The following is a 16,529-nucleotide window of genomic DNA, read 5'->3' on the forward strand; positions in this document are numbered from 1 at the left end:
TGTTGCAGGTCTCCTTGTTCTTCCGCATCGTCGATGTCGAATTCGAATTTGAACATGGAGAGACTGGAACTAATGTCAGTATGATGTCGGTGGTACAGTCTTACACACTCACTGAGTGTTCGTCCAACCCGAGTACCAAGTCTGAGCGCTTATCCTTACTCGGCATCTGCCGCAGCCACACCGCTCAAGCGCTCACTGAGCGCTACTTGCAGCGGTACTTGCTCTCTGGTGCCTTGCTCTCGTTGCCATCATATTCGCCGCACTGTGCGGCGGCGTCGACATCCTTGGATTGTCATATACTTTTCATTGCGTGTCAGCACGACTTTATCTGCGGGGACACGACACTCCAAGTCGACTCGTCAGCGTCACACGTTGTGGTCAGTACCTGGTTTGGCTGCGAAGTCGAAGCGACGATGTCACGCCCAGCCGCTCGCACGACGCACGCCGTGGGGATAATATCAGGACCGAGCAAACAAGCGACCTCTTCAACAAAACTCCTGTCCATTGCTCTGATCAGCGGCCATGCCTGCGACGTTCACTTGTGTCGACTGTGGCAAAGACTTCCGCGATGCCTCTGCATTGGAGAGCCACAGCAAGTCAAGGAAATACGGCCTCGATCGTCAACCTTCCAGCTGTCCCCATGGCATTGGCAACAAGGGCTACGATTCGGCTGATCTCAGTCACATACTAGCCCAAAAGAACGACCGGTACAAAGTCGATATGCCGTATGATTGGAGTATCGTGTTTGTTCCTGCCTCGAAGGCTGCCGTCCCGTCGCCGACGGCCTCAAATGATGCTGCAGTTGCAGGCGCAGCGGGGGCAACGTTTGGCACAGCACCCGCGACCACGTCCCCGTCTAGCGACCCACCCATGGAGTGCAGATGCGCAATCTGCGATCTGTCCTTCTGTTCGGACGATGAACTCAACGCTCATTACAAGTGGTCTCCCATACACCCATTGTGTGGGAAGTGCGGGGATTACATTCAAGATAAGACTGAACTTTCCCGGGTGAGTTGCAACATGAGCATCCCTAGTCAGGTCGACTCAATGATCTCGTTGGTCGTCGCTAGCATATGCAAGTTACGCATGCGTGTGATGTATGTGTCTGCGGCGCGACTGTAAAAATCGACGACTTGTTCGTGCATTACAAGAGTTCTTCTTGTCACCCTAAGTGCTCCAGATGTGGCATCGCGTTCAGAGATGGTACTGCGTTGCTCGAGGTAAGTCGAACACATGCACTATATATGCTGCTCTAAACTTCAACTCGGCAGCACGAGAAAACTCGCCACGTTCCTCAACATTGCGCGCTCTGTGATCTCTGGTTCGCGACGATGTCAGATCTTCAACGGCATCTCCACACATGCTTCTTACATCCGAACTGCCTTGAATGCCGGATGGGCTTTGTTGGGATCGTGGAATATCTTGAGGTTTGTGGTGACCTGAAATCATAGCATGGCGAGACACGAGCTCATTCATACTGAACTAGCATCTGGAAGCAGTGCACGAGCGTGCAGAAATGGGTGAAAAGGCAGAGAGTAAAAAGGCAGGTCATGGACTGAACTTCCGACGATGAAAAAAGACAGACTAACGAGACCCCTTTAGAAGCAGAAGAAGAAGAAGAAGAAACACTGTGACTACTGTAATATAACCTTCGCTGGGAAATCGGGCTTGAAAAAACACAACTATGAAACCCCTAAGCACCCGCGCTGCATCCCCTGCGAGAAGCGCTTCCTCAGATACGACGACTACAAGAACGTTAGCCCTGCTTTTGCAGTATCGCAATGCGTTCTCTGACACTGGCGTTCGATACATAGCATATGGCGAGCAAACATCCTTCCGCTGCGTTACTACCAAGACTTCTCCCTCGTCCGTCGATGGTGAGGAACAGTTGTATCTGGCTGGTTGCATATCGTCGGTACTGATCAATCATGTGATTGTGATGGGGCTAGGGGTTGTCTATGCCATCTTCCAGCGCGAAAGCATACGAGTCTCCGAAAGGGGGCGGCTATCCTGATACGGAGCTACTAGTACCCGGTCGAGGAACAGTGCATGTCGACGCGCCTACAACAGTCCCTTGTGCGACTACACCGGAACTCGAGGCTCGCGAGGAAGGAATTCTGCATACTGAACGTGAGCATTCTTCTCAGCTTCAACACTTTTTTGTCGCCGATCAGTGGCGTTTTCTCAGCGTCCGCAGAACGTCAAGATCTCCTTACTAGCGAGGCCAAGGACGTCCAGTCCATTGCTGTGGCCCGTGATCTCCCAGAAATGGTCGGTGCGCCACCGTCGTCTCACAATGCCAATTTGGGCTGTAACACGTCGAACAAGACAATGTCAACATCAAGTGTTTTGACGGATAGTCATCGTCCTGATGTCAGTAGAGGTTTACAACCATCTGAAATCCGTCTGCTAATCTCCTTATAGGTCGAAGATGACACGGAGTCACTCATGTCACCTAACACCCTCTCGTCCACCAGTACGGAGGCGGATTTCATTGGCCAATTTCATGCTCGACCACACCTTACGAAGTCTACGATGCAGCGTGAGGCGTCTGAGGAACGTGAAGAGGAGGCTGCCGCCGACGCCTACATTCATGTCGAGTGAGCTTTCATGATGCGGATTGCTGTCAATCTAGAAATAACCTTCCGTCTCGTAGCGCTGACGAGCAATCGACTGATGTCTACGCGCGGGCGATTTACGAGCGCCCCGACAGCGTCATCAGCTATGTCACCGAAACTGACATAGATGTAGAAGATCTGTCTGTCAGCTCTTCAATGCGACCACCAGACTCCGTTGTCACTCACGCCTCTTCTGTGTCGAATGCAAGCGAAGATCTTGATTCGACTTTCAGCGCAGCACGGATCGCGGCCGAAAAGCTTGACCCTCCCGAGAATACGGGTGTGCCGTCTGTCAGCACAGGGCGCACTCGCGGCTCGATCTCGTCAGAGTCGAGAGTGTCCGAAGAAGGTCAGAACAATTGTCTCCATTGACCGCCTGACGCTACATACTGATCTACTCCTGTATAACTGTCTCAGTCTCGAGCGTCACGGCGTCCATAGCCACCACAGGGCAGTCAGTCCCTACCCCTTCCAATCCTGCCATGAGTGTTCCTCTCCGAGGCAGCCACGTAGGCCCGTCCTGGCGCTGTCGAAGCTGCGGAAAGGATCCATGCGAGGACCCTACGGCCACCCAATGCGGGCACATCTTCTGCCATAGGTACGTCGCGGCTCCAATACAACTGTGATTGATGCGCTCATTCGCTTGTATGCGTAGCTGCATCGTGAAGGAGATCGCAGAGAACCTGCAATGCCCCGTCTGCCACAAGCTCTTCCTTTTGAGGCTTCATGCGGGATGAGTTTCTTGCTGGAAGGCCGCATACATCGTACGCTTGGTCTTGTCGATCTCTGTCTGTCTTGTATCAGGATACTCTGCAAGAGTATCCTGGTATTTGTCAGTGTACGAATGTCCTGCTCAATATCACGCTACATCGGACCTTGTAAATCTGAAGTGCTTGTGCTTGCTGTTACTTGTATTTTGCTCCCGTAAAGCGATCTGTTGTGTTGTCCGTTCCCTTCGATCTGTCGCCCTCACAGTGGGCAATTATGGTGACCTGAAGTTCAGATCGAGACTTGATGGATTCACTGATACCAGTCCATTCACAGTGTTCGAGCCAGACGCCCATAATCTCAAGTTCCGGTTCAACGCGAATCGTAGCAACTGCCCCAAAATTGTCACTATCCTCGAGGACGCCACGTACAACGTGTGCGTTTTTCCGCCATCCCGTGGAGACAACCCGCTCGTTCACATCGACGATCATTGCTCTGCTTACTATGCCTGGTCCAGGACGAGTCGGCTGTTCTGACTGTACTAAAAGCTTTGCAAGCGTGTCTGCTCTGCGAAGTCATTGCTTGTCGAAAGGCCATCGTGACCATCAGCTGCAGTATCCTTGTAGTTTCTGCGGCAACAGCTATGCAACTCGTGAAGCCTTGGAAAAACATTCGTCGAAAGCCATTGGGCATGCCAGTGGCCAGTTCGCCTCGAAACTAAACCCAAAGTGGGCTCGCAGGACCATCGTATCCGTTCCTGCTCCAGGAATTGCCATCGTGATGGCACCCTCGAGCGGAATTGAGACCGTCATGCCAGACGCTGCAGATATGACACCTCGCAAGTGTGTAGTGTGCGACTTGACCTTCTTGTCGGACGACAAAATCAATGCGCACTACAAGGCATCCCCCGTACACCCGTCATGTGGAAGGTGCGGGAAGTACTTGCAGGATAGAGCAGAACTCTCCCGAGTGCGTAAGATTCGATGATCTTTCCCAATACAGGCGGCTGACGTCCTCCTCAGCATCTCCAAGCTGTCCACAACGCTGGAATCTGCGTATGTGGACTAGTCATCAACCTTGACGACTTGTCAACGCACTACAAGTCATCGGCGAGCCACCCGAGGTGCTCTTACTGTGGTCAGGCATTCAAGAACGGTGCCGTGCTACTCGAGGTGAGCTTCAAGGTGTTACATGCCGTTGCTCTGATCTAAACTGAAGTACTGACACCTCGGTCGTTCGATAGCACAAAAGATCCGTCTACGCTAACCGATTTTGCCCTCAATGTGACCACGTGTTCTCGACAAGTACCATTCTACAGCAACATTACTTCGAAAACCCTACACATGCTCGCTGCCTTGTATGCAAGAAAGGCTTCGCCGGGAGCGAGGAGTATCTCGAGGTCTGTGATCATCTGAATTGCCATAGCCACTGACTAATCCCCGCAAATTCAGCATTTGACTGCGGTACATGACCAGCCGACGACAACGGATGAAGACGCCACGAAGGCAAGCCCACCAACTGAAGCGGGACTTGTGTATGTGTACTGATGAGACAAATATGATGATTGCAGAGTGCGGCCGCCTCGCAGCCTGTCGTGAGTATCGACCGCGAAAAGGAGCCGAAGGTTCCGCGCTGTCATTTTTGCGACATCACCTTCACGACGAGGTCAGAACTCAGGAGCCACAACCTCGAAACACCGTCGCATCCGCGTTGCACCGTTTGCGAAATGGGTTTGTCTCAGCGCGGGCTTACAAGATGGTCCGTTGAATTCACCACATCATGAAATAATTTCTGACATGTTCATTCACTGAATTAGCATATGAAACGCAGACATTCACCTATTGGGTTTTCGCCCCAGCTCTCTCCGTATCTTCCACCGATTACTGTAAGTCTTCATCATCAGTACTAATCAAGGGGTTTATCATGACGAAGAAATATGTAGAATGCGTCGTCGGTATCGCCCAGAATGGCAAAGACTGGTTCGCTGGACAAATCCCCAGAATCCCCGGGATGCAGTGGCCATAGAGATGATATGACACTGGCAGAGACCACGGACGTCGACCCATCCGGGACTGACATCAACACGGCAGGAATTCCGAAGCCTGAAGGCGTTGACAACAATGACATCGTCGCTACATGTGATTATCCCTATCATCTGTACTCCTCACGAATCTTCATTAATAACGTGCGCCATTTCCTTAGCACCGACCGACGATCAAGCTGTCATTCAGGCTCCTTGGCTCGGAAACGTCAAGCCAGAGGTTACCGAGTGAGCTTTACCCTGAATGGCTTACCAATATGCAGTGAACTGACGAACCGTTGTCGCAGCACTATGGAGCAATTGTCTTGTATGGATGAACGACCCGAGAGTGTGAATAGTTACATCACAGCACCTGACTCATTCCCGCCGGTTGCACGTCCTCAGGCTGTCAATCCTTCGTCCCCTCCACCGGATACCGTTGGCGTGCGACTGTCTTCAACTGCTTCCAGCGAGGATTCCACTGCAGCACCGAATACAGCAAGCACCGCTGAACAAGACGAACAAGATCTTCTCGACGACACTGGGCACATGTCGCCTGAATGCTATCCGGGCGCACAGGCCTCGAACACTTGCACGCTCACTCGATCCGCCCCAAGCACCGTCATCGCTGCGGTCACTGGTCCTCAACGTGCTACTTCGCCGACATTCGTTCTCTCTAGTAGATCGGACGAATCCTCGGCCAGCGCAAAATGTAACTCGGCCTCGACTCTAGCGAGAACGTCAGAGGAAGGTATAGATTATGTCTCTATCATGACTCCTATTTGTGCAGTACCGACCGTCACGACACCCACAGCTACTGCCACTGGCAAGACAGTCCCTACTCCTTCCGTAGCAATCACGAGCACTGTGACTCAAAGGAGGCCTCGAATTTCAGGTCTGTGGTGGCGATGTCGCAGCTGCGGCAAGGATCCATGTGAAGGACCAACGGCGACGCAATGTGGGCATATCTTTTGCCATAGGTGCATGAAGAACTTCAGGATGGCCCTCACCACACTGATGCACTTATGATGTAGCTGCATCATGAAGGAGATCGTGGAGAAGATGCAATGTCCCGTCTGCAGCCATGTCTTCCTGCTGAAATTGCACGCGAGGAGATGAGGAACAGCCGCCTGACGTCAAGCTGTATGAGTCGGGATCGAAGGTCGGCGACTTTGACTCATCTCGCGATAGGGATACTGATATGTGACGCAGCGGGCCAATATGCCGGTGTTGTAGGTCTGTGAGTGGGACGTACGAGTAGCTTGCACGGGAAAGAGTGCTTGTTATGACGGGGGTCATGATAAATTACTCATAGGTTACACTACTTGCCAGGGCTGCGTCCGCCAGCGTGATGATATGAGAGGTAGTGGGCAATGGACACGGCGGGAGCGAGCGACGGCGTACGAGGTAACTTAGGTTCTGGGGACCGGACACTGGTGCCAGTTCGAATTCATACAGAATACGAACTTTGTGGCGCCACTGGCAGCACTCTATATGTGCATGTACTATCCGATGTACACACCACTTTCCGAAGATGCCGCAAGTCCGAGCCCTTGTACTTGTGTAAGTATGTGTTTCAGGCGAGGCAGCGCGCCGGACGCGTCGAGCATAAGGCGCGTGAGCTTGACCAACGGATTTCACGACGTGCGTGACGCCGCGGAGGAGCCACATCATCTCGATCCTCCGCCACTCGCCGCTCAGATTCGCTGCACTGGCATGCAACTGGCATGTTCCATGATTGGCGATCTGTGGCTGTTTTCGTCTCTGAGTCACTGTAATAAGTACTCCTTTGTACCACGAACTGCCAAGTCACAGTCGATCTGCCGTGGTATGCATTGATGTGAATTCTTACAAGCCATTCGAGTCGGACTGAGTCTTGTGAGGTACTACTCTGTTCAAGTTGGCAAGTCCGAGCGAGACGCCAATGCTAGTATACGCGTCCGAACTCTACTTCAGCGTCACTGTACTGCGCATGCCAGATTGAGTGAGAAGTCCGAGCGACCACCGACGGTTCTTGAGCTTGAGGATGCCACGCACCTCTTTCGCGAAGCCATATCGATTCAACCTCCCACCGTCTCTTCTCCAGCCGCATGATATCGCTACTAGCGATTTTCAGCGGGTCAGTCATGCCCAAACTCAAGCCACACGTTTGTCCTGTTTGTACTCAGGCTTTCAGATCTCTGGATGGGCTACTACAACATGGGAACTCGATGAGACATGGTCTGATTGGTATTTACCATGCTTGCCCTGATTGCCAAAAGAACTTTCGGACGGCTGCAGCTCTGCAGAACCATTCGTCGGTCAAGAGACACGGCCCTTACGGGCCTGTGTTGCCCACAGTCGCCGCTTCTAGTACCCTTAGCGCGACGTCGGTCCCCGCGCAGGCCACGCCAGTAACAACATCTACAACTCTGCCGCCTTCCCCAGCTGCACAGTATAGATGCCAAGTCTGTACTCTATCTTTCAACTCAGGGGCTGAGGTCAACGCCCACTATAAGGCCTCCTTCGTACATCCGTCCTGTAGCAAATGCGGCGAAGGTTTCAGGGACAACCAACGCCTTTCTCAGGTGGGTCATATCACGGTGATTGGAGGTCAATCGGGTTATCGACGTCGCTACATAGCATCTACAGGCCACCCATGTTACCGACACTATTGCTAATCGGTCTGTAGCAACCGCCAAACCAGATGACCCTTCGACATCGTCGAGCCGTCGCATATGTTCAATGTGCTGGCTCACTTTCAAGGATGCCGCCAAGCTGTTTGAGGTACTAAGCGTTGCACGTACTATGGTTCCGCTGATGATCTGAACGCATGCTCTGCAGCACGAGAACACTGACCATCTCTGTGCCCGCTGCGATCAGTGGTTCTCAGGGCGGAGAGCTCTGCGGCAACACTTCAACGAGTCCTCGATGCATCCGAGCTGCTTCCATTGCCAGAACGGTTTCGCGGGGGATGTGGAGTTCTTCACGGTGTGTGGCGATCGTAACGACGACTGTCTCGACATAGGCGACTGATCCACGTCGATCTAGCATCTCGCCGAGGAACACGACATTCCGATAGCAGCTGAATTGGTCTCCACGGCGGGGTCATCGACTGAAGCTAATGGGGCTCCTAGCAGCCCGCCTCCTCCAGTTTATGAACAGCTGGAAAATGTCGAAGTACCTCAGATCGAGGTATGATATGTTATAACAATCTGGAGAGCTAGCGCACTGATCGTAATGTCTGTAGACCGCGATTTCCGAGGAACGTGAAGAGGACACTGTCTCTGACAGTGACTACGAACACATTGGGTGAGTCTTGAAGCGGTATGTCGCCTATGCATGAACTGACCAACAGTCCTAATAGCCCTGACGAACGATCGCCCGATGCCAACGTGTGGGAGATCCGGGAGAGACCAAGCAGCGTGCTCAGCTACGTCACAGCGATGGGATCAATCCCGGACGTCCAGTCTGACAGTGCCTCTGTTCAACCAAACGATGCTCCCGCGGCTCAAGCAGCCTCGACTCCCAGTATTGACTCGATCCCGGACTCTGAGGCAATGAGGGCCATTGAAACAGAGCGTGAATGGCTCCATAGCGCCAGAGACGCATCGTCCGAGGTACGTGTGCTATGCTGAGTCAACCAATCATACAGTTCACTAACAATTCCAAACGGATTCAAGCTCAGCCTCGACGACGACGACGACGACGACGATGCTGCTGCCGTGTTCCGTGCTCGACGTGCAGACTACATTGCCACTCTTGAGCAGACATGCGAGTCAACCGCGAAGGTTCCTCCCTCAGCACTCACCGTCCCTCCCTCTTATCCAGTCTTCGACCTTGAGAATGTTGTGCTTGGGCTGCAGTCCAAATGCGAGGAGGCAACGTCCCTGAATGAGGCCCTCCAGCGAGAGGCAGAGCAGAGGAACCAGGTCGCTGCACGGCCTGAGGCTGAGCTGCATGTGAACGCGCCGCGTTCGGATGCCTGCACCCTTGGTCCGTCCACTCGACCTTCAAGTCCTGCTGCCACCGTGGACGTCGAGTCTCTCCGTGCTGGCTCGTTGTCGCCGATTGTGTCGGTTACATCAGAGGCGCCATCTGTGAGCACAGGGGGAACTCAGAGCTCGACTCCGGGGCATCCGAGAAGGTCGGAAGAAGGTAAGAGGATTGTCGTTGCGACACTGCTGAGAGCTCCATGCTGATCCTCTTTCGCGTTACTCAATCTCATTACTCAACATGACGGTGTCCTTTGCCGCTACCACAGTGCTACCAGACCCCGCGCGTTCCGAGACCGCCGCCAGCGCCCCACCCGAAGCCAGGTCCAGTGCAGACCTATCCTGGCACTGTCGAAGTTGCGGTAAGGATCCGTGCGAGGATCCGACAGCGACACAGTGCGGACATATCTTCTGCTACAAGTTCGTCGCACCCGTGATCTTTCATCAATTCTCGCTGATACTTACGAATGCGCAGGTGTATCGTGAAGGAGATCACCGAGAATATGCAGTGTCCGGTTTGCAACAAGCTATTCCTCTTGCGACTCCAGGCGTTTTGATCGGACGGATGTAGCGTGCATAACCTGTATCTTGTGTATGTTCTTACTTGTACGTGTAGTATGTTCCAAGCTGCTTTCACGTTGACCTTTGTGTACGGATTCCCTGTTAGGATCCCGCTAGAAAGGACACAACTATGAGTGATATTGCTCCTGAGTCCTCGGTGACCCGCACGACTACCTTGTACGATGGCTTGTCCGTCACAGCGGCTCGTTCCTGACAGTCGCTGATATGACATGTATGGACTTCCTCGCGCGCCGCAGACTCTAGTAAAGAGCGGCGACTCGCGAGCCCGCGGCCGCATTAGTAACTGTCTCGGCCGTTGCCGGTGCACTGGTCTACATCCCGATATGGTATATATTGTTGCCGAACTCCGAGTCATGCGCTACTTGCATACGTACTACGAAGTACAAGCACTGACCTAGTCGCCTCATCTCGTGGAAAGGCCGGCAGTGAGTACTTGAGTCGCGATATGGACACGGAGAAATACTACTTGCAACGCAAGCATTTGATCAACGAAGACAGGGCTCTCCGGGTCGATGCTGCCAGACTTGATATCCTCAAGCTCACGGCCACTGAAGCAAAAGCAGAAGCTGTCGTGCGCGCGATACGAACTGCGGAAGCCGCTTCAATATGGGATGGGGACGGGTCTATTCTGAATTACGATCCCTTGGACAGCACGCCGAACGTCTTTCCTGGCATGGCGTTTCTGACGGGTGAGCGCATTGAATGTCATGCAGTTGTAATCAATCTCAGCAGTCACACTCGCCTCTATTTCAAGCTCGTGAGACCGTAACGAAGACACAGCTGTTCAGAATTCTGAAAAAGGTGAGAAAGTAGAGTCCCAGAGACTCACAGCCAGCCGGATTGACACATCATGGCGCCTTCATGCAGATGCCCAAAGGTGCTCTGCTTCATGCGCACTTGGATGCGATGGTGAACATCGATGTGCTCATCAGGCTGGCTCTCGCCCAACCTGCCATGCACGTCCGAGTACCTACTCGCCTGACGGCAAGTAACATCAAGGCCACGTTGCCCCAATTCAAGGCTCTCCCGCCAGCTTCATCATCAACGCTGTCCTCCTTGACGAGCCCGACTTACGGAGGGGGTGAATGGGTACCGCTGCATCTCGCTAGGGAGACATTTGATGAGAGTCTTGGCGGTCCTGGTGGATTTGACAGTTGGGTAAAGAGGGCATTGACGATCAACCCGTCCGAGGCGTATGGCACCCATAATACGCCCACGAAGGTAATGGTAGTTGCCCAGTGTAGCCTGGGTTCTAATTCATCAATTCCGCACAGATCTGGGCAAAATTTACCAGCACGTTTCTTATCAGCCATGTAAGTGTTGCCAACGTTCTCGGAATCTATCGGGTTAACGCGTAGGTTGATGTGCAGCACCTCGTATACTATATTCCTATATGGGAGCAATACATCAGAGAGTTCATCCTCTCGTCAGTTGAGGACGGGATCTCGTATGTAGAGGCTCGTATAAACTTTCTTGCCAAGTGAGCAACATACCGTCGGATAGGATTGACGCATTCCCCGTTCACATTGTGATTGCTTCAGATACATGACGGGTCGGGATGGACTAGAAAACGTGCCGCATAGGGAGTGGCTCCTTAGTATTGACCGGGTGATCAACGAGGTCAAGGCCGAACTGGCAAAGCAAGGTCGGCAGGATGAATTCGTTGGCCTAAAGGTAATTCACATAGTGTATGGTCCTACCTCGGTGCCTCACGCCCAGTATTAGATCATCTATACGACAATCCGGTTCATCTCCCCGGAAGAGTTGGAATGGTACACAGAAGACGCACTGGCGCTGAAACAAGAGTTCCCACACTTGATCGCAGGTACGTGCTGTTGGAATCGCTTGATCGAACTCACCACTCACACGGGACTCACTATTGCAGGTTTCGATCTTGTCGGACACGAGGACACGCTAAAGCCCCTCATTGACTACATCGAACCTCTGACGAAGCTCATGCGCCGTCGGGAAGAGCTAGGCGTCGATTTGCCCTTCATCTTTCATGCCGGCGAGACCCTTGGAGACGGGAATGCACCAGACATGAATCTGTATGATGCAATCCTGCTTGGAACGAAGCGCATTGGACATGGGTAGGTCTCGTCTTCTCCTCATCTGAATGGAACAATCATGGGAATCCGCGATCTACTACAGGTATTCTCTTGTCAAGCACCCCAAACTCATGGAGATATGCCGCGAGAAAGGCATCGCCGTTGAAGTCTGTCCTATCTCGTATGTGGTTCGGTGACCCTTACTACTTGCCTTCCTAACCTGATGCATCTCGGCTGTTAGAAACGAGATTCTGGTACGAGCCTGCATTCGAGCATAGAAGGCCTCATCGTGAGATGTCCGTAACAGCGCCTGACATCGTCGATGCCAGCACACCCGCTCCCAATCCTGGTGAACCATGGAATTCACGTCTCGCTCTGTTCGGACGATCCCGCCGTATTCGGAAACATGGGCTTGACCTTCGACTTCTATCAAGTGCGCTGCGTCGACGTAGTATTTCGAATGCAGTTCGCTAATCGAAGCCACTTAGGTCCTCATGGCTAGCGAGGTGACTGGGCTGCTGACACTCGGCGAGTTTGCACGAGACAGTATCAAGGTAATATTTGCGGGTCCCTCGTTGTCTGGAATCTAACTCGCCTCGTGCATTCCAGTATTCTACGTTGGAAGACGACGAGAAGGCACGTGCGCTCGGTCTCTGGGAAAAGCGGTGGCTCGACTTCCTCGAGTGGGTCGGGCACACAGGTGGCAATTGAGTCGTGTTCGTCTTCAATCAGAGAACAGTACGACATCATTACATGTGTCGATCTGATGCGGATTCAACAGCCGCCCACTCTGCATTTGGTGGCCAGTGACCTAGCCTATTTTCCACTACTACTTTACACTGAAAGCGCGAGATTCAATCGCGACGACGAGAGCGGGGAGTACAAGGTGACTGTACGAGACAAGGTCTACTGGGTAAGGCAACTCTTACTGCCAACAAAAAATGAACAATATATAATAGAAGAGGTGCGTCACGACATAAGGAGGTCGGGGTGTTGATTAACTCTGTCAGGTTGGCACCGCAGCGTCTGAGTGTCGTACCACTGCCGTCAGACTTCTCCATGAGGTCCTTGAATCGTCATTCCTGACTCTGCCAAGACTAAGTTGCTATCCGTGATAGTAGCGACCAAACTCATTCAAAAGCACGATGCTATGATATCGGTGCTATAGCTTGCTCATCTTACGGTTGACCTCTAGCATGTCCGCCACTACTACCTGCGCCAGCGGTGACTCCGGTGTCCGTGAAGCGCAAGTGACTTTCGGAAGAGGAGATGATCACACGTGTAAGGTACGTGCAGACCACTGGTCTTGATTGTATGCTGTATACTGAGTTACTTCCTTCTGTCTAGGATAAACACAAGGTCGACTCATTATCTGAATATGTCTGCTCCATGTGCGGCTTTTACATTGACATGTATCAACATCAAGCTCATAGTCATGTTACAGGTGTGCCGAACGTTTCAGTGATGCGCGCATCTTTGCGTCCGTACGTTGCCCGAAAGCCATTCTTCTGTTAATCGGTCCCAACCTGAGCGCCATAGCATGTCATCGCCGCGCACTCCAAGCAAACCTGCGTATTCTGTAGTGAAGGATATTTCCAGCACGAATACCAGCAACATTTAATGGATTCCACGCTGCACCCAAAGTGTTCTCAGTGTAGGGTCGGATTTGAGGATCCTGTCCGATTTGACCAGGTCAGTGGAATTTTTCTTCCGTGAACTCTCGAATCATATCTCCGTCGCCAGCACCTTTGGTCATGCCATCCGGAGGGAGGTTGCAAGACATGCAAGGTACATTGTCGTACTGCCACCAGCCTCCAGCAACACTATGGCGACTCGCCTTTCCATCCCGTTTGCAACCATTGTGGGTCTGGCTTCGTTGACAGCCAGGTATTATCTCAGGTTCGTGGGCCTATTGCACTCACAAATTGAAGAACGAGGCTCTGAGGCAAACCTTGCAGCACGTAGATCACGTCCATCTCTACGATCAGGCGTCGTATTTCCAGCGGGGCCGGCCTGTCCTCCTCAAGGCCAGTGGTATGCGACCAGCCTGTATTAATCTAGCCTGACGTATCAATCTGCAGGACGACGGTCTTCGCAGTGGTCATGTTGACACTCCGTCGGTAGTTGGCTCACTTTCACCTCAGACAGCCCACTCGGCGCACTCCTGGGTGCTGGCAGAGTCGCGATCTGAGTATCTGAATACGAGTGTCTCACCGGCGTTGATGATCCCGCCCAGCGGACGTGAACTAGACTCACCGGAACAGCTACCCGCATTTACATCCTATCCCGTCAGATCTGCTCCGTCCCCACCTCCGCGGAACAGCACGCTGACCCCAATAACGGAGGCATCTTCAATCGCTTCGAGGGCGTGCACTCCATTTTCGTACGAGCTGTCTAACCACGCTCCATGGCCGGCAGCTCCGACGGTCGCTCAATCAGGACAACCGTCGATGCCAACAAGCTCTCTGCGATGTTCTGAATCCCCTTTTCCAATGTCACCTATTCTCAGGGCGACATCTCCGTCAGGGCCCCTGCAGTGCGGAGCACTTGCAGCAGCTCCTGCACTGCTTCCATCTAATTCGGGCGCATCGCCACTGTCTTCGTCTTCTATGAAGTCCGCAGATTCATTGACGAGCGGACCTCCGCCTCGGACCCCCGTACGTACATCTGTGTATTTTAAAGACGATGCTGAGCATCGCTCGCAGACCAGTTGGATAATGCCTGCATCTATGCCGGTAGATGAACAAGAGAAGCCCGATATACATAGCAGGTCCGGGAGAACGACGTCGTCAATGTATTCCCAGCAAGAAGGTGTGCGTAACGTTAGGTAAGTGCTTCACATATCTGTCGTGTGATGTGTGTCGCTCATGAGTGATGTAAATTCTTGAGGTCTCCGAGAATAGGTACAGACACGGAGACGGTCAGTAGCATCTCGGAATCGCTTCTATCGTCAGCAAGCGTCCATTCTCTTGCTCCTTCGTACATTCTTGAAGGTGGAAACGAAGCGCCCCTCGCCGGCGTGGCACGACCCACTCTCGCACCCAGTGACATAACGCAGCGCATATACGATCAACCCACCGAACCGCCCTCGCATGTCCGACACTCGGGTCCTTCGCAGCACCTCGAGTCGCCCTTCTCGAGCCGGCCCGGGGGACATGACCGAGAGGTTCCTACCTCCTCCTTGCCACCGATCGCTCCACAGAAACTAGGGTCACTGCATTGCAGATTATGCATGCAGGATCCTTGTGACAAGCCGACTGCGACGTTGTGCGGACACATCTTCTGTATGAAGTGCGTTCCTTGTACCAGATCGTGTCAGGCGTTCTCTGACGTTGACACACGTCCAGGTGCATCAGTCAAACAATCGTGCAAGATTCTCAATGCCCTGTTTGCAAGAGGGCGATATTGATTCCTCTCGACGTTTAGCCCGCCCTGCCGAGCGTGTGGGAAGTACCAGCCGGTACCAAACCAACAAGCTCGGATTGGCAACAGAACTTCTTGTCCCGTCCCTGTCACTCGGGCTCTGTTCAGATGTGTAAACACCGAAGCTAATTTGTATGATGTGTCTGTCTCGTCGCCGTTGAATCCGCTAGATGGTTCCGCAGGAGTCCCACAGTCTGCGATTGCCTCCCTTTGCCTCCCGGTTTGCCCCATCCCGCTATCTTATCTTATCTGATACTGCCCTGACAAAGATCGTTCAGGCCGAAGGGTTTCAATTTCAAGCGTCCGCTTTACTTAGCTTCGGTTGCCTGGTCATGCACATGAGTGTCGTTCTTGGTGAATGACGATCCGACGTCTGGATTGTCCCGGGCCAACCAAAGGGGGTGCGTTTCTGGCACAGCTGCTAACCTGTGATGCGGCTCTTTCCGAATATCACATTAATCGTCGACGGGGCGCGCCGCAGTAGCCAGGTACGTGGTTTGGGTAAAGTGGAAACGAGGCGATGCTACTCGATGCGATAAACACATGTGAGTTGCAATGCATCACCCAGCTCGTGTAGTCCAATCCTTACCTCTGTGGGCAGATCTCTATTGACGAATGAAAATGTTCGACAAGCTTCATGCAGAGCTGCAGAACTATTTGACTTGCGCACTCTGCGAACTCTGTGCTGCGCCACTAACCCCGATTTTGTAGCGTCACAATCTTCATTGGTCTGGCCATTTCGCAGGAGGAGACGTTCTCACTTGACAGCGCTCCTCCGGCTACAGAGCAGCATACTGTAAGCAGGCAGCAATTCAAGCGGCATTCGGCATCTCGAATCCTGCATGCCCGAACTTCTATGTATGAAACAGACGGACTTGGGATCCGGACTTCAGTGTAGCGTTCAGGAAGGCACGTGTGTTCCCTTCTGATATCATCGGTACTGACGGTCTGTCCATTAGGCCTATGCGCACACCAGCAATCGACATTCCGTATGCCGCGCGGCCAGGCCAGACGCCGAGAGGCTCGCCACATGTTCTGTGATCATGAGATGTCGAGCGCTCGGCACCAGCGTGCATTCAGTTGAAGGTAGCATATCAATGGTAGCGACCGACCACCAGACGGGACGAAGGCAAGCGAGCTTATCCTCAATCACGGA

The 16,529-nt window shown here is 52.9% G+C and overlaps 2 protein-coding genes across 2 annotated transcripts; both read left to right on the forward strand.

Annotated features, from left to right (window-relative positions):
* The first annotated feature begins 451 nt into the window (after positions 1-451).
* B0H18DRAFT_1058858 (uncharacterized protein) lies at positions 452-3,574 on the forward strand. Its single transcript, XM_048031090.1, has 12 exons — positions 452-1,008; positions 1,071-1,220; positions 1,272-1,427; positions 1,487-1,543; positions 1,603-1,755; positions 1,815-1,877; positions 1,950-2,130; positions 2,189-2,373; positions 2,425-2,600; positions 2,657-2,967; positions 3,036-3,216; positions 3,274-3,574. The coding sequence occupies exons 1-12, from the start codon at positions 523-525 to the stop codon at positions 3,353-3,355; spliced, it is 2,181 nt and encodes a 726-aa protein (XP_047885147.1). The 5' UTR covers positions 452-522; the 3' UTR covers positions 3,356-3,574.
* Positions 3,575-6,080: 2,506 nt separating this feature from the next.
* Positions 6,081-6,878, forward strand: B0H18DRAFT_1058865 (uncharacterized protein). The gene is made up of 3 exons (XM_048031091.1): positions 6,081-6,326; positions 6,381-6,508; positions 6,559-6,878. Exons 1-2 carry the CDS (start codon positions 6,118-6,120, stop codon positions 6,463-6,465), a joined length of 294 nt encoding a protein of 97 aa, XP_047885148.1. The 5' UTR covers positions 6,081-6,117; the 3' UTR covers positions 6,466-6,508; positions 6,559-6,878.
* Positions 6,879-16,529: the final 9,651 nt, after the last annotated feature.

This window comes from Fomitopsis serialis (assembly GCF_022376445.1).
Source record: "Fomitopsis serialis strain Sig1Antser10 chromosome Unknown B0H18scaffold_290, whole genome shotgun sequence".
NCBI classification, from domain to species: Eukaryota; Fungi; Basidiomycota; class Agaricomycetes; order Polyporales; family Fomitopsidaceae; genus Fomitopsis; species Fomitopsis serialis.

Excerpts from the sequence above, each read along its gene's own strand:
- B0H18DRAFT_1058865 (XM_048031091.1), top strand. The coding sequence starts at position 6,118 with ATGACTCCTATTTGTGCAGTACCGACCGTCACGACACCCACAGCTACT. Across the intron at positions 6,327-6,380 it reads GGGCATATCTTTTGCCATAG|CTGCATCATGAAGGAGATCG; the intron begins GTGCATGAAGAA and ends CTTATGATGTAG.
- B0H18DRAFT_1058858 (XM_048031090.1), top strand. The coding sequence starts at position 523 with ATGCCTGCGACGTTCACTTGTGTCGACTGTGGCAAAGACTTCCGCGAT. Across the intron at positions 1,009-1,070 it reads ATAAGACTGAACTTTCCCGG|CATATGCAAGTTACGCATGC; the intron begins GTGAGTTGCAAC and ends GGTCGTCGCTAG. Across the intron at positions 3,217-3,273 it reads GGGCACATCTTCTGCCATAG|CTGCATCGTGAAGGAGATCG; the intron begins GTACGTCGCGGC and ends TTGTATGCGTAG.